This window comes from Buteo buteo, chromosome 5 (genome assembly GCF_964188355.1).
Source record: "Buteo buteo chromosome 5, bButBut1.hap1.1, whole genome shotgun sequence".
In the NCBI taxonomy this organism is placed as follows: Eukaryota; Metazoa; Chordata; class Aves; order Accipitriformes; family Accipitridae; genus Buteo; species Buteo buteo.
This window is the reverse complement of record NC_134175.1, coordinates 35,452,258-35,478,236: the sequence shown is the minus strand read 5'-3', so window position 1 is coordinate 35,478,236 and position 25,979 is coordinate 35,452,258. Positions and strand designations below refer to the sequence as shown.

The 25,979-nt window shown below is 39.3% G+C and overlaps 1 protein-coding gene across 4 annotated transcripts in view; it reads right to left on the bottom strand.

The window, feature by feature from the left end:
* The window catches only part of RBMS1 (RNA binding motif single stranded interacting protein 1), a 148,369-nt gene that overhangs the window by 62,086 nt on the left and 60,304 nt on the right, over positions 1–25,979 (bottom strand). For all 4 annotated transcript variants that reach the window (XM_075028586.1, XM_075028587.1, XM_075028588.1 and 1 more), the window contains exon 2: positions 4,412–4,587. In XM_075028586.1, the coding sequence (XP_074884687.1) occupies positions 4,412–4,587 (176 nt within the window). The remainder of the gene's footprint in view (positions 1–4,411; positions 4,588–25,979) is intronic.

Sequence of the window (25,979 nt, the reverse complement as noted above, 5' to 3'; positions counted from 1 at the left end):
AGCAAAAACAGATTTCGAAACTATCATATAGACTACAAACAGCTTGATACAAGCAGCACGGTATGAGCAAACAGCCTGGAAGGGAGCACACCAAAGGGTGGGCTGGCACGATGATTTATGCTGAACTGAATAGGGGAGACCTGGATTAAGCCTCAAAGCTTGAAATCTCATCCTGGGACTGGGGATTGTCAGGAGGATGAAAGGTCTGCTGTATCATCCTCATTTAATGATGTGAATGGCACAAAAGGAGATCTCTGAAGAAATTCAGTGTTACAGAGATGCCATGCTGCAGGCTAGCAAGCAAATCATAAGCAGGACGGTGGAAAGCACAGGGCTTTGGAACCATGTGGCTTGGGCATAAAGGTCATCTGCAGCAAAGCACAGCACTTAGTGAGAGTCTGGAAAGCACCTAAAAAACATGTCAAAGCAAGTTACAAACTCCTGGCTGAATCTCCTAAGACCAATCACCAAAGTCCCTAATCACATAAGCAGCCTCAACAATTTCAGTGAATAACTGGAATGGATTTAATCTTGCAGCTTCAGATCCAGATATTAAATAAGCTACAAGAAATGACTCTCTAACAGTCACCAAATAAGAAAGTACAATTAAAGCCTAAAAAATGTATTCATAAACCCAACACAACAGCTGAAGGAGGCACATCAAGCAAGTATCGATAGCCACGCCATGGAAAGGGAGTACAATTAGGCATGGCTGAGGCTACCACTGCTCCAACAACCCTGTAAAACCAGCTCTTCGCAGCAGAGGTTTGCTCAGTACAGCAGAGCTCATGCAATGGCACTACATGGTTTGGGAAAAGAAACTGCACAGCCAAGTCACACAGCTTCCTGCAGGCTTCCCCAGACTGTGCTCATTGGATTCTTACTCTAATTTCTCCTTTCCTCTGCTCTTGTCCTTCTATTTAGCTGATCGCTCCTGTCCAGCCTTCCACAGAAAAGATAGTATCTGTGGGCCATTGCATCAATTGCTTTGCCTACCCTTACATACCCGATGGAAAGCTCTTATGGCCAGGACTGACTCATGTGTTGTCCCCCCGACACTCCGGGCTCTGGTTCTGGGTTGGCTTTCAACATCCTTGCGACAAACATAATACCTACCTTATTCTTCCCCACACTTCTGCCTCTGGCACAACTGATATGAAGAAATTTGTTTTCCCAATGCAGAACTGGAGTAGCAGGCTCAAGTTTGAACTATTTAGAAACATGGCAGCTTCATTTCCCACACAAAAGCCAATAATACTATCTGAAAATAGCTGTACTCCCAGGTAAGACTTCACAACAAAATTGAAATACACTCTTTTTATCTTGGAAAAGAGGAGAAAGCATCACCTAATAGAAAACTAGAAGGAACCAAGCAGATGAAGGTGGAGAGCAGATTTGTAGAGACTTATAATGGCAAATTGTGCTCTTGCCAGGAAAGTACTTTTCCACAAAACTGGTCAACATTTGCTAACTGTGTTCATAAATACTGCACAGCTGTGCTACAACAGGAAAGCAAGCCCAACACTTCTATAATTTGATAAGAGGTTTCTCCAGTGATTCACCAAAAATAATTAATCAAAATAAAAACATGGCAAAAATTAGCACTGCTAGCTGTCATGAGCAAGAACTAAAGCAAACATATTGACTAAAGCAAGTAAAAGACACAAGAACTCTGCAGATTCTTTTACCTTGTATTCTGAGGGATTATATTGAAAGCCATATTTCTCTACAATAACAATCACTGAAAATAACTTTTCAGTACAGTGTATATGATACAAGTTCATGATGATCAGAGGGAAAATCTGTGCAGAAGGGAGGGTTTTGGCATTTGTAGTGACAATGATGTTTTTCAACCATTATTTCCTCAACCCACAGGTGGTTTTCTGTCTTCTCTGACAACAGCCAAAAGATATAAAACAAAAGTCAGTGACCTTTTCCTGTACATCCACTGAAAACTGGTTATTGCCAGCTAGCAAGAGCATTTCTACAATATGCAGAGCCGCCTTTCTATACATTCTTAGCATCAAGCACTCCAGTGGACAACCTCTTAGGATGGCAAGATCCACTCTATATGGGGAAAAGGAGCTAAAATTACTCCAAAGCCTCCCTGTAAAATCTTAGGCATTTGGAAAGAGCTAATGAAAGTATTTCAGAGATCTGGAGTAAACAGCAGTTTCTTCACTGACTTCGATGTGTCCAAGATTTTATTCTCCATTTATTTTGTATGGTCTCAGCTTAAACAATGAACACGGCACATTAACTTTGGAGAATATCTTGCCCTCTATGTCCTAGAAGTTTAGGCAGTTTTGTAGGAAGGAAACATTTTGCATCTCAAACTTTCCGTAGTCTATAAAAGTGGATTACTGAGCTTTTGTGAACAAGGAGAGAGTGCTGTCATTTCTATCTTACTGCACCATCAAGTTAGTTGCTAAGGGGCTACGCTGGCAAAGAAGCCTAAGGCTCTTAATAGATTACCCAGATTTTTGAAAGATGTTCCAAACCTAAAATTTCTGGACATCTCACTTGGTTCCTCAGCAGAAATGGAGAATTTTGAGACAGGGCCTCCCTTCTTCTCAAGTAAGACATTTAGGAGAGAAATATCTCACAGGAAGAAACGCCATGACCTTCCAAGTCTGTAAATTCATGTCAGAATTGATTTAATAACTTCATGGCTGCAGTTCTTGCCTTTTCTTTATTTGTAAAATTCATGCTGTTCCAACTGCAATTATATATTGAACAGCAACAACAACAGAATCTCTGGCTATTCAAGAGAAAAAGGACCAGTTACAGCAAAATATTGAACATATTTTTTCTAGGATGTTCATGCACTGATTACATCTAAGACTGTGCAAACCAAAATGTCTTCAGAAAGAGATTAAGGAGCTATAGTAACCACTGCACAAATAGTAGTTACTGGGCAGCTCGTGCAAAATAACCTCACAACTCTGTCCTAACATAACATGAGTGCGCAAGCCAAGCTTTCTTCATCATTTCAAAAGACAAAAACAGGAAGGAAAAATCCACTTCTGTAAAACATGCATTTGCAAGTAAAATTCAAGTGATGAGAGGTCACTGTCACATGGAAAGCTGTAAAAATGTTTAATTTATCAATGAATCTTTTCACAGATTGATAATCTTGTTCTCTTTTCTGTAAAACACATGGATTTCATTTGCTGTTGGGAAAATGACCAAATGGAAAATTTTTTTCTTTCAAGACCCGAGAGCAAGTTGTTTTCATTATAATACTAAGATGACTGATATGTCACTACTGTCCTGAAAGTTCAAGTTTTGTTAAAAAAAAAAAAAAACTCTATAAATTAGATTTTTTGCAATATTCAAAAACAAAAGGCACCTCATATAAGGTGGGATCCAAGACTTACAGGTTTCCCTGGCTATTTTGCTAACTGGTGTTGTGATCTTGGGCATGTGTTTTTGTATATTCCTAGTTACTTATCTGCTAAATTGAAATAAAATTACTTTGAGAATCTCAGACAGTAGTGTTACATACAAATCTTAATGATTTTCCATTCATTCAAGAGAGATTTGGGTGTTTTCTTACGGGTAATATTGAAAATTTAGCGAAATACTTTTGATTTCAAAATAATCCAGAAAGTGCACTATGAATTTCGGAAGTACTAAGGATTTTAAAAATTCAGTGAAACATTTAAGAAAGGTGATTTTAAACCCTGTATAAACAACATAATTGCATGGTGTCTTGATATCTGATCCACATTTGAAAGTAACTAAAAGGCATATGCTGCTGTAAAAATTAAAAAAACAAACCCAAAAACTCATGCCAGCAAGAAAATCTCATGTTAACAACATTGCCTGAAAACCTTCTGCTAAGCCAAGTCTACCTGGAACTCCAGTGACTAGAGGGTTCTTACACAGATTGACTATTTCTAATCATAAATATAATTGTGCAGTAATGTACAGCAAACATAAATTAGTCTGAAACTAGGTCAAGCATTCAAATGCACACTGTAATTTACAATGATACAGAACAATTACTTGAGGAGTTTGTATCAACACATTATCTTCGCAGTGAACAGAGAAGACCCCCTATTGAAGGTTCTTAATAGCAAGTTTCACATTCAGGTGTTAATTTTCATTTATCTGTGAATTCAACAGCATCAGGCAGCAGTATGGGTGATCATAGTTTTTTTTACTAAAGCAATGGGTTGCTTCTCTTCACCACTATACTTCAACTTTCTTTGCTTCTCCAAAGTGCCAAACACATTCTTTTCCTTCTGATTGCCGGGGAAGTTGAAACCTGCCATTGTACTACAGTTAGAGGATTTTTATTTACGAATCTGGTTTTCTTCCCCCATAATCCAAACACTCAGTTTGTATACCTCCTATAAGCTTTTAAGGTATGACATTATAATTTATATTTAAGCATAGTACTTACGGTTGGCATAATTTTACCAGGTCCTGATCAGTGGTGTTTGGAGGCAGTGCTCTGATGTAAAGGTTTGTTTTACTTAATTGATCCCATCCTGAGTTGCTGCTGCTACTACTGTTGTTATTACTGCTGGTGGTGCTGGGACTAGGAGGAGCCATTGGGTGGGCTGGTACAATGGACTGCTGCAAAGGAAAAAGCACGTTAGAGTAAACTATAGATAGCAATCGCAGCATGCATGTTAGCTCAGTTGACAGTAGCCTGTTTACCATTTGGAGCACTGATAAACCTGTACGTAATTACTCATGTATTTTAAATACACCTGCTTTCACACCACACTTGGGACAGGATTCACATGCACATTCTAATGTACCCAACCACCATCTGAAGCATGCTCAATGCATGACATAGGCTCAAATTATATCTAACCTCTGCTGAATATTACTCATAGGATTTTATCACTCTTCATTGTGGCATCAGATGTGAAAATGAAATAAGAGATATTGTTCCTCTAGGTTCCAGGAGGTATAAACTAAGTTTACATGACTATGACTATTTCACACCATAAATGAATTACTGTGTCAGAAATTAAGACTATGCTGTTTCCTTAATCTATCCAGAAATATAAAAATAATTAGAAGCCTCTTCTGGCTTTTAGTACTTCACAGAATACTGCTACTGTTTTTTTTTTAAAGATAGAGAGGGAACACGGACAGCTTAAGGACCAGACTTTAAATTAATTGTGAGCCTCAGCAGAACTTTCATACTGCCACTGATCTCAGTATTTGTGGATTATTTCAAGAGTGTCAAGAAAGAGATTCTGTATAATGGCAAAAAATTCAAGTTTCAAAAGGAGATAAGCACATAAGTACTTCTACCTAGTCCTCAAGGTATCTAATGCTATTGTTCTTAAAATCAGGTCCTAATGGAACATAAAAACAGATTTCCTACAGAAAATCTGCAGCAGAACTGTCAATCATTTGCATTAACAGTATAGCAGGACACTGTACAGCAAGTATTATGAATAGGTCTCTGGTGTTGTAAGAGAGAAATACTTGAACAAATATACTAGAGAACTAAAGTTGCCAGTAAAAGTCTTGTGACTATAAGGTTTTCACTGACAAAAAGAACTGGCTGCATGTAGCCTCTTTCCTGCAAAAGCCTGAGCCTCCACGGCTCAGGAAGCTCATAGCAAAGAACCGCCCTGTGAGCTGCAGAGGAAAGGCACAGTAGGGGGGGGGGGGGGGGGGGGGGGGGGCAGAATATAAAGTGAGATGTCAGTGTAGACTCACTTGTTCCCGCCCCGGTGCCACCCTTTTCTTTGGACTAGTACAAACAGTTGTGTAGCCACAGCCTGAACCAAAGAAAATTATCCTCCCTGATCTGGTTCACCACATGTGGTTTTGTGCTACGCAAAAGCTTTGGCTGTCACAAGGCAGGGAACAGGAATGTGTAGGCAGACAGAAGGGGATTACAGTCTACCTCAGTTTAAAGCATCCATGAAACTACAGCCTTAATACACAAGAAAAGTGAAACCATTTTCGAGATAACCTTGGGAAATTGTAATGAAATTGTGAGTGGGAGAAAAGTACAACGGCATGCCTTATATCAGATACTTTATAATAATTATGCATTTCTTTTTTGTGTTTCCGTAGGAAGGTTTTGAAATCTTCCAATTCAGCATATTGCAAGGTTTATTATGCAGCAATGATAGCCTGGAACAGCAAACTGCAACACTCACTATAAAATCAACATTGATATGTAGAAACATTTTTGCTGCCTAATTTAATTGAACTGAAAATTACCAAAAAGAATGAAATATATTCCTGATCATTTAACATTTCAAAGCTGAGTATCAGTATTTCATTGCCATAGGGTTGGAGGTTTTTTTTTGGTTTGTTTTTAAATAAAGATTTTTAGAAACATCAAATCTCTTCCAAAAGATTTATACTTGGAGTTGACGCGCTGATCTAGAATTTCTTCCAGGCGTGATTTAAAATGGGAAAAAGATTAAACCCTCCCTCCAAGTTTGTAATGGAAACACTGACTGATTTTAACTATGGCAGCACAAGTTGGGCTGTCAGACGTTCTGCTTCCAGTAACGCCAGGCAATTATTTTTAGGGTTACAAGCAATGCAGAATGACAGAGCAACTAGTTTCAAAACATTTTCATAACAAACCGAACAAACTTAGTCTGGCACGGGGCTATTCTCTTCAAAAAGCCTTCAGTGGAGTTCTCAAAATGCACACAGTGATCAAATGCACAACTGCTCCGTTCAAGGTTTTGAAACGTGCACTTCCCTCGTGCATGCAGGTACAGCTGCCGTAAAAGTCAACATACATGTACCAGTCTTCATCTTAACTGGCAATTACTATCGGAGACTAAGAGCCTCTATTCTGTTTTTCAATATCTTTGGTTTGGTTTTGCTTTTGGTTCTTACAATGTTTTTCCCTTAAAATCCTTAGTTTTCTACATTATGAAGAGCTGGAGTTTTGTAAAATCTTGTCACCAGCTGGCCGAAGGCAGGAGAGGGAAGAGTGTGTGTGCGTGCGCGCGCGCAGGAATCCTAACTCTGTCTTCCTGTAAAACATAAACACTGCATTCTGAGAAATTTAAACTTTTATTTAAACATGAATATGCTCTAGTGCTAGTGGTCACATCCAAATATGATGGGAATGTAAATGTGATTACAGTTGTCTTCCTAAGTTTGCAGACAGAAGGTTTTTCACTGCTTCCACAGAATCTCATACCTTTACCAGCCTTAAAGGCTTTACAAAACACAGATGCTGGGCGTACTGCAGCTCTCAAACCCTGCAACCCAATGACACACAGACAACCATTAAAGGGCCAGTGACATCTTAAAGCCATACGACTTAAACATATTTTTTACATTAAAACTTAATTTTCAAATCTGAATCACTCTTTCCGCTCTGTTCCTCATCGATGACTACTAGTAAAAACTAAATTATAGAGGTCTCTCTTTTGTTCAAAGGGGCTTTTCTTTTCCAGTTGCAGTTGCTGCGCAGGGCTCGTCAGCGGTGCAGAGCCTCGCTGCTGTAGCTGTGCTGGCAGAGCCTCCTACGCTGACAGCGCATGCCAAGAGAAGAGTTTTTCTGCTGGCGTAGTTGCATCACCTCCCCAAACAACATAAGCTAAGCTGATAAAAGTTCTCCTCTGCCGGCACAGCTGCATCCACGCCTGGGGTTTTGCCAATGTATCGATGTCAGCGAGGATGTATGACTTTTTTCCACACCCCTGGATGATAACAGTGCTCACTGGCAAGAGGTTCTGCAGTGGAGACCTGGGGTTGTTTGTTTGGAAACAGCTTTCATGAACATTAGCTGAAAGCTCTTTATAAAACCTGAAATCAATTTTTGAAAAGTTTTGTTTTACAAACTGTAGTCTCTGCTACAAATTCATATCAAAAGCTGTTCTTACAATTTTCTCATACGGACTTCATAACAGTTTGCAATAAAGTAACCTACATGAAAACATATTCATTAATTTTTCTTTTTAATCATTGCATCTTAAATTAAAACACTGAATACAAGTAGAGGAGGAATAAATCTAAGTAACAGACCATTATTTCTTGTGACAATATTCCTGTTCACAAGAAATATCACTGTCACACTGGTTTACCATTTCCTCTTTAGTCTTCACTCCCAAAGCTAATTAGCAATCATTCTTTCTCCACAGCAGTTTCTTTCCTGTCGTCTTCAACAAACCTCTAAGCAAAAAAGGCCAGTGACAGAATAATCATCCCATATGCTGTATGATCACCCCATCCCATTCTGGAGTCAGCTGTGAGGAGCTCCCAACACCTTTGCCTGATCTCCAAGAGATCTTCCCTCCAGCCTTTCACAGCCCGACTGCAGCAGTGAGAAAACCACAGGTACTCATTAGGAAAAGTTCAGTGACAGAACAGTCCCCGTGGAGTGCCTTAAACCAAGGAAAATCGTCTGCCTGCATTTTCTTCTCAATATAAAACCCAAACAGGAATAATCACAAGTGTTGAAAAACAACTGGAGAATATACTCATCTTTATATGAGCCATTCCTGTCTTTCTTGTAAACCACTCTATGCTTAAGGACTGGAAATGAGTCAGAGCAGGATTTTGCCTGCCAAGGAGAAGAATCTCTTCACTGTCAACAGGAAAAAAACACACAAAAAAACAACACCCAACCAAAACAAAACGGAACAACCCTGAGAAATTCCTTTGACCTAGGAGTTGAGAGATACTGCTGCTTGCTGCCTTCAGACTACAAAAGTCCAAGAAAACTCCAACAAGCAGATGATAACTTGGATAACGACTGTCCTAAAACTGAGTGCGATTATTATGGTAGCAATCCATTTAAATATCTAACTTTGTGTTATAAAACCATGTCTATGAAGTTATATAACACGCTAGCATTTAATTATGAGTTCCTTCACTCAGCTAAAATTCCTGATGGGAAAAATACCGTGACTTTTAACAACAGAGTTAGTTCTCGCACATCTACTCTACATTCAAACCATAAATTACAGCATACATTAACTATCTGATTTAGCCTGAACTGCTACTTGGATCATCTCATAGTTTCAAAATCTTGTCACTGGTGTTTGCCTAGCTTTGTTCAGGTGATTAAGCTTCAAGTACCTGCTCACCCTGTCTGACTTTGCCTAACCTCCCTGATTTCACTAAACAGCATTTTGAAACAGCACCTTCAGTAACTGGCATTGATACAAAAATTACCATAAGTTTTTGTGGATGTGTGCTACAGTGATAAAAAGTATTAAATTACATGAATCTGGAAAATTTCTGGATTAAACTAGGGGGTGATTTTTTATTTATTTATTAATCTACTTAACACCAGCTTTATATGTACAATAGAAGTGAGAGCTCAGGAAAATAGATGCCACATCTAGTGAAGCAAGACACTGCCACACTTAGTGCACAACTTAGGAAATAGGAGGTTGTTTGGAATAAAATCATGTCCCACGCAGAAAGAATAACTCCAAATATTTAACAGAAATGACTGTTCACTGATGAAGACAGTTGCTTTATCACCTTCCTTTAGATGAGGAAACATTAAACCTTGACCACTTAGTGTAAGCCTGCAAACTGACAGCTGTAGTGGAGATGCCATTTTGAGTGTCCTGCACTGTTCTATTTCATGGCTTCCATCATCATGTCTGAAATGTTATGGGAAGCAAAACTGAATTTCTGGAGGCCTCTCCAAGTCCAATTCTCAGTGGCCACATGTCAACCAGTAAAAACAGAAAGATCTGTCGCTGCTGTATTCACATCTCCTGCCTTAGGGTAGGTTCTCCAACTGTTGTTCTTCAGTCTGTCAGCACTTGTCACAGGAAGATTCAGCAAGTCAGCTGCTTTCTAAGCATTTTCAGGATGATACCAGTATAAAGAGTAAAGAGCATCTCAGAAGCTGGGTCCTCCAAACTCCTGCTGAAAATCTCCTCAGGAGGGAAAATCCCTGAGACCTGCCCCCTTTTTCTCCTTTAAATCACCAACCTGAACTTCTCTTTGCATGGGTAAAAAACATGGTCTTACACTGACACTGCAAGAGTCAACAGGACTATTCCAGCAAGGGGTGTTTTACTGCACAAGGCTGAGACCACAGATACCGTATCTCGTGATCACACAGAGCTATTTGCACACCCAGGATCCAAGCCTATTCCATCTCCCTTTAGATAGTGAAGATGGGTGTTGATGCTCCAGTCACATGGAGCAGAAACAGCTAGGTGCTGGGAAGAGGCAGGACCCCATGGGTGGAGACTGGCATCAAGCAGGGACTCTCGCTGTTACAAAATATCACGGACAGCCCAGGAGCACCTGGAGATCCAGCCCTGGGTTTCTCCCCAAAAGGTCTCTAAAGCTTCCATATCTTGGCATGGAAGAACTACGCCCAAAATACTACAGCTGGCATTACGATAATGATGGATGGCAATAAACAGGTTGGGAGGAAAAAAAAAAAAACCACACACCAAAAAAAAAAAACCCAAAAAACAACAAAAACCCTCAAAACACCAAATCACACTTAACAGGGAAGAAAAAAAAGCCCCTCAGCTTCAATTTTATTCCTTAACACAAGTTTTAAGAGGAGAATTGCAAGATAAAAATAGAGGGTTATGCCCTTTTTCTTGCCTGTATGTTATAGCCAATTCCTAGGAAAACTATTTTTCTAAATACAGATGACAGTCTTTGCCATACTAAAAAGAAATAAAAGGAAACAAAAACATAGATGGATATCTTCATGTATGTATGAAAGTAAAAAAAAAAAAGCTCTTTTCACTTCAACTTTTTTTTTTTAATTAATATTGTCTTTCTTCTCAAGTCCATTGTGCTTTAACTAATTTGAACCATCTTGCCAGTAAGAATGAGAAACATTCCCGGCAAAAATCCACGAAAGCAGTCAATACACCTTTTTTCTGAGCCATTTAAGAAGCCCTTCCTCAAAATACAGAAATGCGGGAGTGAGGTGCTTTTCTCAGCTTCCGTTTTAAAAGATCTTCATGAAGAGTGGCTCTATCAGCAATGAAACAAGACAAAGTCTAGCATAAACCACAGCTCAAATGATCCTAGCAGTTTTACCCCTAGACTATTCTGATTATAACCCAGGCTCTCTCCCCACTGACAGCTATTCTGCTTCCTTTTCCTCAGGATGGTGAAAGGACAAACTACCCTTCACAGTAACATAGCAGGACTAAACTTGTTCTCACCAGAAAGCAACAATTGCTAACAGCAGAAAGTACAGAAGTAAACCATTGCAGCTTGTTACAAAATGTCACGTTCCCATCTTTTTACAGGAGATGGAACCAATACTATTTAGATTATACATACTAAAGCTTAATGCAACAGCAATCTTCTGCTAGTAATGAAACAAAGCTCTAAATCTACGTATTTCTTTGTTACAAAGACACTTGAAAAAGCGGGAGCATAATCCTGGCCACATTGAAGCATATGACAAAATCCATGCTGATGGTACCGAACAGTTTTTTCTCCTAGAATAGGGGTTTTTTCATTATTATTATTATTACTGCTAGTACTAAAATAAAGATCTCTAACTTAAAGACGGCAGGAGAGGTTGCAACAACAGAGCAAGCAATGGATGCAGGAAGCTCCTCCTGGTTCAGGTAGTTCTTCTAAAGTCTCAGTGACAATGAAAAAGCATCAAAGTTCCCAGGAGCTCCCCTACTCAATTGACTTTATCCCCTGTCAGGTATTTTTAAGTGCTCCACTGACTGACTCCCCTAGTCCAGAGACAAATAAAAGGTGCTGGATACATGAAACTAGCCACACCACAGCACAAAAGGTATCACAAAGGAGATAGACAGGAGTGCTGAACAGGGCTGTGTCCTGTTCCTTTGCAGATGCTGTCAACCCTTCTCCCTTCTGTTTGCTCATCATGAATCACAGCATCCTCTTCCCTCTCAGTTGTATACCTGGATTCCCTGGACAATCCTCTGAAACAATACATTGGTACCATGCCCTAGCCATGACAGAATTATAGACACATCTAAAGCAAATTATTTGAGTTCTATTTTCTGAAATTTGAACAGGCTGCAGCAATCCAACAACTAGTCTAAGTTAAAAGAATATAAAAAGAAAGTCAAGATGCTGAAGCACCTGAAGAAAGAGCACTTGGTACTAAGATCTACAGGACAAAAAAGCATGTACATGTTTTTGCGGTTAGCCCTTCATTGAGCAATAGACACAAAAGAATTCACTGCCAACTTCCTTCTTGACTCTAGTAAATATGCAGACCTATTTCCTTCAGTGAAACCAGCCAAGGCTTTTGCTCAGGATCCAGAGAAAAAAATGGTACTGAATCTGTAGACTATGTTAAAATCTTTGTTCCAGCCTGAGGATTCAAATTACAATTAGAAGAAAACACATCCACTTCCAGAGACTCAACTCACATACTAATTGGTTTGTGTAAGCCTGTGAAAGGTAGGAAGTCCAGCACATGACACTGAATACAAATAATAATTCCTCCCTTGCATTACACATCTGTTGGTACACGTTAATAGCAGGGTATAAAATCTTACAATCTTCTCCAGAACAGGAAACATCCAAGGTATCATTGGTAGGAGAAATGCTTCAATTGAAACAGCAATTAACTTAGAAACTCCTGTGTCATGCAGTGGGTAAGACTAGACCAGCGATGGTCACACAGAGCTGGCAAATCACATACAGCTCACAAGCACTTCAATGGCAGCTCAAAAGACAATACGTACAGACTCTAAGCCAAAAACTACTCAATAAGCTTTTTGTATCTCAGGTTGTGCAATGGGAGAGGGGCCACACTGGGTCATATGCTAGCAGGAAGGTCCTACATAGTGGCATGGGCCATTTTTCCAGTAGAGTCAATGAAATGCCAGCAATAAGCACGTGGAAGGTTTCTTAGAGCATTGAAGGCAGCAGCTATGAGGTTTAAGTGGAAAAGCGCAGAAACGTAGCATTTGCATATGCCTCTCGGACAATGACTATTTCGGTGCTCACAGCGTTAAGAGGTTCAGAGATCCCTACACTAGAAGGTCACAGTGGTCCCTTCTCACTGTATACAGGACTGCTTAAGCATTCATTAAACAGGAAACTCCTACATACTACCACCATTTCAAAACTCTTCAGGTGTCAGCTCAAAACAGATGAAAAAAAATCAAAGAAAAAAAAAAGTATTCAGGTAATTGTTCTACTTCATGAAAGTTGTCAAATTCCCAGGATATGAAAAAGCCATCCAGTCAAACTGCAGCTGGCACATATAGAATTCCCATAAATAGTTTCACTTCTCTGTCAGCCATCAAATGTCTTGCAATTTTTTTTTTTTTTTTTTTTTTTTAAAGGAGAAGAGGAAGACCCAGGGAATTTCACAGCAGTCAGCCCAACTTCAACTCCCAGAAATATTCTGGAACAATTTATTGAACAATCAGCTTACAAGAATCTAGAAGATAACAAAATGACAAAAAAGCAGACAGAATAGATGTCAAAACCAGATCACATTAAAACAACCTAATTTTTTTCAGTACCAGTGCAACCACCTCAGTGGATAGGACAGAAGCAGTAAATATCTAGAGATCTTGACTGAGACTCCTGACACCATCCCACGTGATATTTTCATCAGCAAAATAAGGAAATACTGCCTAGATCAGCAGTTCCCTTTCTAAGGCACTCTGTAGCAGAAAGCGAGATGTGGACTGGAGTGGAGCACAAGCTAATAAACTCATTAGCTTCTCAGCATGCACTGTCATGGGACAGGAGGAAGCAGAGCAAAAGGCACACTGAAAGGCATCATTGATCCTATCGCTTCCTCCTCCTCCTCAGTCCTCAAATTCATGGTGCTTCTGAACATTTTTGGTTTTAACCACTGTTTAGTAAGTGAAGTTACCCTAAACAAGACTGAAGATCAGAAGGTGCACTAATATTTCAAAGTTGAAAATACTGCTCTGGTTAGGATAATACAAAGTTCCTATAATTATTTTTTTTTTTAGAAAGAAAAAACTTAAAACAACCAGACATCTCCCATAATAAGAAATGGAAAGGAAAAATGGCAATTATTTTTTAACATTCATGGAATCTGGAAACAAGTGTACTGAGATCTGAAAATAAATATTACGTATTATCCTCTTACTGCATTTATAGTGTAATGGGAAGAATTAACGTACCAAAAGCAGCACCACCAGGTATGACTTAAGTGTATGGAAAATGAGACCTGGTTTTATCCTGGGTATTTTTTGGGTCCCCTGCAGGAAAGTAAGAGACAGCAGGTAACCATTTCTCTAAGTGAATCCTGCAAAACTAAGCTCTGGCAGTGAGACCTTCCTGCATCACACAAGGCAGTTACTTCTGTTCAGAGGACAGACTCTTCTGTTAGAAGAATGCAGATCTCCAGCTCAACTGCTGTTTTGTTCACCTTTTTTGTCATTACCTGTTGTGAACTTTTACCTCCAGTGCCAACAAATGGGACCACAGACAATATTCAATGTGATTGAAAACTTACTGTTTTCAAGTACTTCTATTTATGATGTTAAAATGCATATTTTTATGGGCTTAGGTACTTAAGTTTTTAATTTCATAGAGTAAATATGCAACATTCATGATGCTCTTTTCTTAACAATTAAGAATGCCATCCATCATTGTATTTTGGTGGTTAGTCCAGCTAAGTCTATGTATCTCATAAAGCTGCTGTTGATGAGTCTAAGTACCACGTTAAAAAACAGCACAGTACAGACACATAGATACCTTGGCTTACGCAGAGAACTGCTTGAATGTCTGAATTACAAAGACTGGCAGTACAGTAAAAAAAGTATGTTTGGCCGATCCTTAGTTCTTTAAAATAATAGAGAAGAAATGTTTTCTATTGAAAAGTTAAAAACTCTGCAGAAAAGTTTCCTAAGTATTATGTACTGTTCTTCCATATTGTATTAGACTTCAGATTTCTGATAAGCTCTTGCAAGTACTGTCTCTTACTTAAAAAGTGTCACAGGTTTCATGAAGCACATAGGAGAATTCTGCAGTTTTTTATTTCAGCTTTTTTTAAAAGTTATTTTTATAGTCTTTCTTTTTTATTTTTTGTTGTTATTTTCCAAACTCTTGGGTTTTTTCCCCCAAAACTACAGTTTCAGCATTCTGCTCATCTGGCTATCCCTATCCACCCTCCCTCCATAGACAGCAATTATAGGATAGAAACGGCACCGCATTGAAGATGCATGTCAAAAGAAGCATCTGCTTTTTTGGCAAACTCCACACTGTTGGTGGCATTGGAATTATTGCTATACCGTTTCTCACAGGGTTAGACCACAGATGGCTCTTTTGGCTGACATGGAATCCGCTATGTCATTTTCTGTTTATTCAAGTTAAAAAATAAATTGAAGAACTTGTGCCCGACCATGCATGAGGGAGTCAATTCCTACCAAAATCCCTTTGTCTACAACTGCTGGTTCCTTATGGGCGGTATACTACATCCAGTACAGCGGAAGCATTGTTACTCTGCACCCCTCTATTCTATTTTAAAGAAGAGAAAGTACGTTCTTTTTGGCAAGGCCATCTTTCTGTTATGCCAGGATTTAATAGGTAGCCCAGTGCAGTATACCTCAGCCTATTCCTGCTTCTCCTGCTGCATTCTTTGACAACGCAGAAGGGCCAGTGCAGGTGGCTGGCTCTGTCCCTTTCTTCCACATTCCTAAATCTTAATCTTTCTCTGACTGACTATGCCCACTTCACTGCAGCCAGTATCTCCAGCTGGAGGAAAGGTTCCATGTCAGAAAAAACACTGTAGAAAAAGAAGCCAGTTTTGTAAGACTTCATCATCAAGATTGAATCCAGATGACCCCATGAACAGGCTCTTTTGAGCTGCACAATTTATGCTTTAAAGTAGAGATCAGTTTAGATATTTTATCCTTCCTACTCAGTTGGCAAATGTTTTTCCTTTTCTAATTGTCTAATGCATTTCTCTGTCTCCAGGCCAAACTACGGTAGAGGTATCAGCAAAGAACAAGCCAGTGTAGATATACTGCACAAGTACTGCACAAAGGTTATTGTAACACTGATACCAAGAAGGTCCAATTCTGTTGCTCAGCAGCTTGTTATGTGCCTATGCCAAGTTACAGTTAAACCAGCTTTGGTGAGAATAGTAGCACCTTACATCACTTTCCATGGGAATGAAAGATTCCCCCAGGAGCTTTACAACAGGAAAATGCACTCCAAGCATCACTGCCCTTCCTAGTTACTCCACTGCAGGTATTTCCATAGTCCTTTATAGTATTTGCCATAGAAGTGAGGTCAGCATGATCTGTGCCGGGCTGAAAGTTCCCTTCATCTTTTTGTTACTCACTTCTGAAATTTCGAGAAGTGCCCTGGTGGTTCTTATATTCTGCAATATGATAAAATGCAGCAGTAACAATTCATTATAATCAACACATTAGAAGAAGACACACACAGCATTGCTGGTAAAGTATTAAAACAAGTCTCAGGTATAACTAGGAAAGCACATACCTAATTCAAGAAACACTAACAGTGCAGATTAAATACAATTTCAGGATTTCATACCCCATTGCCTTCTATACACTGCAGTTACATAAAAGGAAAGCATAAGATACTTTTACCATTACTTCAGCACAGGTTGAAGTGACTACCAACTAAATTTCAGCAGGAATGGAACTAAGAGTTTGTGCTAATTTTGTCATGGTATTTTGACATTCAAGGAGTCCATGGTTGAGAAGACCACATTGCTGCAAGTAGCATATGTATACACACATACACACACACAACACATATATACACATATGGTCTGACACTGAACTTATAATTCTTTATGGCAAGGCGACCACACCTCCATAAATGTGATTCTCCCCCATGGCAAAAACACCAAACTGAACAGAAGCAGCCAAGTATTACTAAATTAGCAATGTAGCTGTTTTTAGAATGAGACCGAGATCAGTAGCAACTTTTTAAATAATCAGGCTCATTATGTAAGGAGTCGTCAGTTTTCTACACTTGCACACATTGGCCTAGTTCCACTCTCACCCAGTCATTCTGCATTCATTTACACAAGCTGAAAATCTGTCCAAGAGTTTTATACATTTCAACATTGTATAAAACTGACAGACCAGAAGACACAAGTGTATAATGTTGGCAAAACTTTTCAACATAGGGCTTTTCTACAGAGTACCAGTGAGCAAACTCTGCTTGGTTCACACACTGCAACACATATACCAGTTTTCTTTGGATTTTAACAAGACCATGTGTAGCATGTACAAGACTGCAAATGAAATTTCCCCAAGTCTCCTAAATGACTCTCAAGACTCTACATGGCTTCCCAAAATAAAATGTAGAAGCTCAAGTCTCATTAGAAAAGAACTGGAGTTGAACATCATTGCTTTTAAAACATTTGCCTCTTGCATCATTTCCCATTCAAGGAGGGGAGTGTTGCAAACCCCATGCAAACCTCAGTACAGGCGCCTGGCTGCACTGCCCGCAGCATGGGTGTGACATGGCAGTAGTACTTACTAAAGATTTTCATTAATGCAACTGTATCAGTGCAGTTACATGTGTGCTAACAACTCCAAGACAGACAAGCTGTTAGTCCTATTCTCATGGAAGGTGATGAATACCACAATGCTTTAAGTATGCTTTATACCCAGCAAAAGTGATTTAAAGTAAGACCTGTGAAAGAGCTGTGTGCAGGAAGACCTGACATTAGTGTTGAGGACAACTGTTCCTAAATTTTGGGGACCAGTGGATACCAGTCAACTTTTGACATTTCTCAGAGATGATCTTGCACTCTTACACAGCCATACTAAAGCCCACAACATCCAAGCTTTTTGGCCAAATATTCACTACAGCATATTCAGCATAAGTGGCATAAAAGGTCTATTTTCTACAGATGTATGACATAATATGCAGTCACACACAGGATGCCCTCTGCTCTTCAGGAAAAAAAAAAAAAAAAAAAAAAAGAGTGGTCTGTCATACCCAGAATTATTTGCACAACTTTCTCCTATGTAGCACATGGAGATTTACCCATGCACAGGCACCACAAAACAAATTACAATCAGTTTAGCATGACAAAAACAGCTATGTTTAACTCCTGGGAAAGACAGAAACAAGAACAGCTCATCCAGCTGACGAACAGTTCAGACCAATACCAAACAACACTTACCCTGCGGCTGCTATTACTACAGAAAATGCTGCTAAGATGGTACAGACAACTTAAGATGGCCCCAGCTGATCAGGAAACACAAGCAGCAGAAAATGTAGCTTGACAAGCAGCAAGAAACTATGAATGCTTCTCTGATTTGTTACCACCACCCTGCTCCTTTGCCCTTAAAAAGCGTGCATGTGCGAGTACACACAGACAGTATAACGCACTTTCTACTTTTTCCTTCCACAAGCTTTTATGACCTGCTTTCTTGAACCTATGTGCTATGAAGAGTACAAGGAAAACGTTGACATTTGGACAACTTTCTCCTGGAAAAGACAAGGAAGTAACAATTTTTGTCTCTAGATGTCTCCAAATTCCTAACCTGTAACTGTAGCTTGATTTAGCTTCCTAGAAGTTAGAGGGAAGCATTCTTCTCACATTTCCAGTCAGTACACCTTTTGCATCTCACAGTACTCAGTGATTATGCCCTCCGACACCTTTTTATCTCTCCAGCTAGCCAGTTTTTACACACAGGAGTAGAAAAAGAGCATTTACTTTGTTTCTTTAAAGATAGTTTCAGATGTTACAGTAATACACATATCACTTGTTTCATTACCAGCATACTTCACAGAGAGATCACTTTTCCAGCACCATTTGAGGTAACAGGGACTAGGATACTCCAGAACACAATGCATAGTACAACACAAATACTATTTAATCCCATTCAACTTGGATCAAGCAGGGCTTGTTAGCATTAGCTCAGCATCAGTCTCAACAGATCCAGGCTGTTTCTAGCAAAACTGTTCTGTAGTTGTTTGATGAAAGCCAATTCGGGCAGCACATCTACCTCCATGGCCCAGAGAAGTTCACTTTAGAAGTCTGTTTAAAGCACAAAGTTGCTGAGCACCATCTTAAGACAATCTGTAGGTGAACTCTTTTGAATTTTAAGCCATAACAAATAGGAACATGACACATTTAATTTAAAATTAGTAGTCAGGGAATCTAACCAATTAGTAAATCTAATCCTCTTTATGCAAAGTTATTTAAAAGGTAAATATTTTCCTAAATGCAAGTGATCAAGGGTGCACAGATGAGGAGTCCTTTCATACATTAAGGCAATTCACCACAATACTGTGAACTCAACAAATCTGGGGACTTGATGAAATGCAACAAGGAATTTGCTAAAATCAGCATAGCAAAATCCGGCACATGAGCCTGCTTTTATAAATAGTAGTTTGCTTCTCTTCATAAATAAGGAAACCAGTATTCCTTCAGCAGGATGAAATTCTCAGAGTTGTAAAGGTAGGCAAGATTAAAATTGAAGATTCATCCATAAAAACTAGGGCAAGATTTCCAAAGGGCAGGTAACTTCTGGTGGAGCTCCCTAGTAGATGCCTAGTTACACGTTAGGGATGATTGGATGATAAGGATGATGTACTGACCTTTGATGGTCTGAACGTGGCATTGAGTCAACTAAGAACAGCACAGAAAGCTGAAATCTTTCAAACGCTATTGATAGGGTGTTTTAACATAGAAAGTAAACTCTTGATAAAGCTGTGAAGTAGAAACTGCACTTTCTGCGAGATCTAGGATGTGCAGATAGGGAAAAGGAAAGAGGCGGTATAAGGAAGTCAAAAAGCTTTAGCATTGGTGGTTAGATCCACTGGTCTGATAAGCTGGCTTTGGTGCAGAACCAAATAAAGAACAAAGATGACTTTGCTGGCCCTGTTGGCAGCTCAGCTTTCAAGCCAAGCTTTCCCTCAGTTTGGCTGAGAAGACCAAAGTGCAATGGAGGCAATTGTTGGCCCTGTGTGTCTCAGCTCGATCAGCTCTGCATCTGCATCTGGATTGCCCCAGAGCGCAAGTGTGAGAGAAAGCAGAAGGGACGGACAGGAACGAAGGGGAGATGTGACTAGTGGCAGGCTAAGGACAACTGTGGACCCACAACTGAGACGGCAGTTCAAGGAATAGCTTGAGCTGGCACTGCTGCCAAAAGCAGCAGCCTTGCCCTCATGGCTGTTCATTCTCCCACCTGGTGTCTCCCCCTCACTTAAAAAAACAAAACAACAAAACAACAAAAAAAAAAACAACAAAAAAACAAACCAAGAAAGAAAAAGGAAGTTCAGACTGCTTCTTTTACCATTGATGCTGACTCATGAAAGTGGTAACAAAACAGCATTAGGCTGTCAAACAATCAGGTATTAAACCAACTTTGGTTTTACATACACAAACTAAGACTACTGCAGAGAATACATGTGGTACCTATGTCTGTAACTAAGCCTTACAAGTAAGATAACAAGCAGCATGCACGAACCTGTCTGCTAAAACTTCGGTGAAATCCTGTGTACATACCACCTGCAGCAGTGCTGCTCTGGCCTTAGGGTCAGATTTTCCTTATAACCTTATCTGAAACAAACCCAAGTCAGTCTTTTCTCATTCTTTAAAGGATGACATTTTGGTAGATGCTTAACACTTATTAGATCCAATACTTTGAGACTGCTTAAAACATTCTATTTTCTCTTTACAATTGACAATCTTTTCCAAAATCCTTGTGCATGTACTACCAAGAAAACATGTGTACTTATGTCTGTTTTATTTATCACTTCCTGTTCTTCTTGAAATCTGGAATTTATATTTGAATAATGCAAACAGAAGAGCTATTTTAACTCACTTCCACAGTGCTCATCAATTTCCCTTGCATTTTGCCTTCTAATTTGAAACTTCAGACTTGGTTTGAACCAAGAGATAAACTTTTTTTTTCTTGTCAACTACAGTTTTAACTCATGCAGCTAGTTTCTAACTCTAAGAGATTTTTAATTCTGAGAGAAAAGTGGGTTTAAGTGGTTAAGAATATCATTCAGATGTCTGAAACTCAAGCGACATGATATGACTTATTCTAAAATTAAAATGTTGGTGACTTCACAGTGCATGATAACTAATGATTCCTTTTACATCCAGAAACTTAGTTCTGAAGTTAAGTTACAAAGATTTAGCAACAGTATGCTGAGCAAACGTAGGATGCCGTTCCTTGGTGCATCTTAAAAGTTAAAGGAAGCAACACTCCAAATAGCTGCTGGGGTGAATGTCTGACTGCACAATGAATCATTTTCATAGATACTACTGATCATTGTTAATTCTGAAATTAAAAAATACAAGAATTAGATAACACCTAGGAAAGCTTCCAGATGTACTGCTAATACAACACTTTAAATACATGAGGAATTCAACTGCCAAGATGAACCGGTCCTGGCAGCATAGATAATAGTCTAACCCAGACATATAAATAGTTGTAGCTAAAATCACAGAAGTGATACAAGCAGCGCTCACAGCAGTCACCAATGCATTCTGAAGCCCGTGCAATCAGCGCCAGCTCAGCAGGCACATACAACTGCAGCACCTGCGTGAGAGAGCCTCCGTCTCTGGAAGGAGAAGGGACATTTCACTTGAACCACGTCTGGTGTTACGTATGGCCAGAGATGATGAACACCATGTCAAACACTAGTCAGGAATAAACCAGTTGATTTGGGCACAGACGCCAACTCATCCATAGCTTTATTAGTCGAGTTCTTGTCCTTGGTACAAGAATTCAGCTGAGGAATCATACCTCTGAATGCATCAGAAAGTTATAGATAAAGGAAAGTACTTTTGATAAGTACACTTGGAATTGATAATTAACTTTAAAACACTGCAATGAAAGGGAATATGCCTGGCTAACATTTTAAGATAAATTAATCACTTGCCTCTACTTACTGCACAACTACAGTCCTGAGCAAACCTGCTTTCAGGTTTGCCCTACATTGCAGGCAATTTCAAGGAATTATATTTTTAATAAGAACATTCAGCTCCACTTTTCTTAGCAGCAATCCTACCTTTGCAGCTTATCAATCTGTGCAACTGTTGGATGTTTAACACCAATAATCTTGTAAGTCATCATTAGTTTGCTACAACAGTCACGGTAAATTGAAGTTGAAAGACCATGCATTGCATTTCCTAAAAGAATAAACCAAATATTTGAATATATGCAATTTAATTGGATTTCAAAATTAAAATGGGACAACAGAATATCGGAATAAGGACTTCCCAGAGGAGGAAAAAAAAAACCAAACCAAAAAAAACCCCAAGGATTTAATGTAGTAGGAAAGATAAGGCCACAAAACCACTAAAGCTATCTAGATAAAAATTCTGCAAAATCTAGGCCACAGAACTTCATGGAGTTATTCCTGTTCTGAGTAATATTTTAACGGTTGAATTCTCCCTTTCTGCACACTAAACTTCTGCTTAGAAGTGAAGACAACTATTGCAAACAGAAGAAAGGTATCTACTCTTTTCTAAAACTAGAGTTCTAGATAGTTTTACCAGTCCAGTTTCTTGCCAAAACAAACTCTGCCATTGTTATTGATCTGGAAATATCAATAATAGTATTCACATGAACATTCCCATAGAGTGTAAAGAAACTACTCTCATGGTAAATGACAGGCAGAATTTGAATATGAAGTTGTATCATTCTGAATAATCTGCTCTATCCTGAGCTTTAGAGAGACTTAAATGTATATATCTATACATGTATGTGTGCATGTGTGTATATATTTTTTTAAGGTATTTAGTCCTAATTGCTGTAATATTTGACCCACTTCCGGATGTTAGTACATTTCTACACAAAATCTATGGGAGGTAGGAAACTACTTATGTTAACAAATACCTTTTGAAGAGCCAAACCCAAACAATTCACCTAAGATTATCCAAAATATCACTGACAGGACAACTTGAACTTCATGTCACCATCTTAATCCCTGTACTGTCATTGAATAAACTTTATAGGTGTGGCTGACCTGGGACTTTCATTATCACCCAAGACAATGACTCAACACAGAATTTAGTTGAGGGGAGGAAGAAGGTATAATGGAAACCAGCTCTGAGGATACAGTAATTTTGAAAGAGTGTTGCTGGAGAAATGTCACACCAAAAAAAGATCTTTTGATAGAAGGATAAAACACACAGATAGGTTAGATATTTTATGCCATCACCTTATATACTGGAATACAAAACCATACATTAATAATACTAAAGTAACAATAAAGTTGCAAGTGAAACATTAAAACAGAAGGCACAAAATGGTCAGGAGCTTCAAAGCAGCGAATTCCCAACAACTCATCAGAATATGTAAAGAATGGTTACATGAAAAGCCAAAGTGCCTTTTGTAATGGCTAAGCCAGTCTTCAGCCCTTAGTGACTTCCCTGAGACCACGACACTCCACACCTGACAGATTGAAGAACAGTATGTTTGTTGGCAATCTGACAAAGTCTGGTTCAAAAGTTAACCTGATTTTGTCACTATAACAATTAAAATATCAACATAATGCTGAAACAATGAATTACTTCTGTCCTGGTTTTGGCTGGGATAGACTTAACTTCCTTTCTAGTAGCTGGTATAGTGTTATGTCTTGGATTCAGTATGAGAAGAATGTTGATAACACTGATATTTTCAGTTGTTGTTAAGCAGTTTTTATACTAAGTCAAGGATTTTTCAGATTCTCATGCCCAGCCAGCAAGAAGGCTGGAAGGGCACAAGAAGTTCGGAGGGGACACAGCCAGGCCAGCTGACCCAAACTGGCCAAAGAGGTATTCCATACAATGTGACATCATGCCCAATATATAAAGTGGGGGGAGTTGGCCTGGGGGGGTGGATCGCTGCTCAGGAACTAACTGGGCATCAGTCAGCGAGTGGTGAGCAATTGCATTGTGCATCACTTGTTTTGTATACTCCAATGCTTTCATTATTATTGTCATTTTATTATTGCTATTATTATCATTATTAGTTTCTTCATTTCTGTTCTATTAAACTGTTCTTATCTCAACCCAAGAGTTTTACCTTTTTTCCCCGATTCTATCCCCCACCCCACTGGGTGGGGGGGAAGTGAGTGGGCGGCTGCGTGGTGCTTAGTTGCTGGCTGGGGTTAAACCACAACAACTTCCTTAGTCATTTCCATCTTGCATTAACCTCCATAGGATCGTGGAATATTGTAACTGGGAATGGAGGCAACTTCTAGGGCACTTCAGATAATCAAAAAGCCACTGCATGCTTCTATTGGTGCCACGGTGCGCCCTGAATTTCACTAATACCTTTAACCAACTGAAATTCTACATAGTGAATTACATCTTGGTATTCTTTACTGTAAAAGTTACTCAAGCTTTCAAACATGCTCTATAGCTCCTCAATACTGCAGGATACTGCCTCTTTCCTCCTTTCAAAAATTATCCCCAGTTCTGGAATATTTACATGTATACATGCACATTGGAAGTGTTGTTGCCCTAAGACAATAAAGGAACCATTATAATTTATCTTTTTGTTTAAGCTAAACATTGCAGAAATGCTTTTTTAAAAATCCAGTTTTGGTACACACTTCTCATAAGTAGCACCCAGACTACATCTCCTGAAGGGCTGAGGAAAAGCCAAAAACTGTCCCTGTTTCAAAGGTTAGTCGCTAAGCAGTTGTATTTAATACCCAACTCAAATGTTTTTCCCAAATTACACAGAAGTATTTTTAAATAAGCAGAAGTACTGTCGTAATGAGGACCACATATGCCAAGTAGACTGGATGGAATAATATTAAAGCAATTTAAATACCATTTGCTTCTGCTGCATGTCAGTCTAATACCAACCCTAGGATACACCAACTATTCATCTCAGGTTTCTCATTGAGGAAATTCAAAAGTTTTCTGGTTCTCTGTCTCAATAAGCACTTATTCATGTCAGTAGTCTCACCACAGGCAGTGGCACCACTGGGTATGTAAATATGCACTGGCATAAGCAAGAGTCTTAAAATTCAGACCCACATTTTTAGAACTCTTCTTGAACTCATCTGGAAGACAGACCACTAAATACTTCAAAGGAACTCGTCCTGCTGGCGGTTGCTTTCATACCGGACAGAAATCTGTGGAACTGTGTGCCTGGCTCTGCCGACGCCCAGGTTTATCTGGTGCGGGTGCTGCCTTCCCCAGCTCGCAGGAGGCACGTTCCTGGCCACGCAATGCGCTCACAGATGCATGGCACACCCACGCCATCCCTCCTCTCCCACAGCACAGACACAGTGGGCCAACTTAACACAAATTTGTACTGTGTGTTGTTACTTCCACACTACATACTTTCAGGAGTTTCATGTCATAATAGGTTACTTAAAACCTTAGCTAAGTGAACAGCTAAGTCAAAACAACAAAGACATGCATGCAGCAATACAAATGGTTCAAAACAGATCACCATAGCCATCCTCAAAGGTGGGCACACAGACCACACAGCTGCCAGTCACCTGCAGCAGCTGGAATAACAGGCTGTGCCCCACTCCAATAGTAGCCTGGAGAAAAATCTGTTACACAACTGTTTAAAGCATCATTAGCAAATTATACATATAGGTAGAAGAGAAAGAAAAACACCACAAGATTTGAAATTCATCCATCATAGTATGAATCTCCTTTGCAACACACCAACCATCTGTTCAGTGCTTAGCTGAAGACCACTCCAAAGCTTGGGCAGGCAGCATTGCACCTGGTGATGCCCAAGAGACATTACTACCTCTAAGCAGGAAAAAAAAACCTATGGTCTGGTGAAAGAAGGCTGAACGAAAGAGGCATCACCAACTTCAAAAATGAAAAGAAACCTCTACCCCTTACCCTCCAAATGGGTTAAGTATAAAAGGAAATACAGAGCCTTAAATCAGAGTCTCTTCTCTGAACACAATCCAAGACAAGAGAGTTGCACAATGACCAGTCTCCCTGGGAAGGCTGGAGGTCATCTGCCACAGAGCTGCATACAAGGTAAATGAAACTTTCAGGTCCTGTACCACTGTTGGGTTTTTTTTGTTTGGCTGGGTTTTTTTTTCCATTCCTCAGTTCTAAGAATTTTATATTTTTGTTTGTCTATTTGTAAACAAGGATTTGTGCTTGA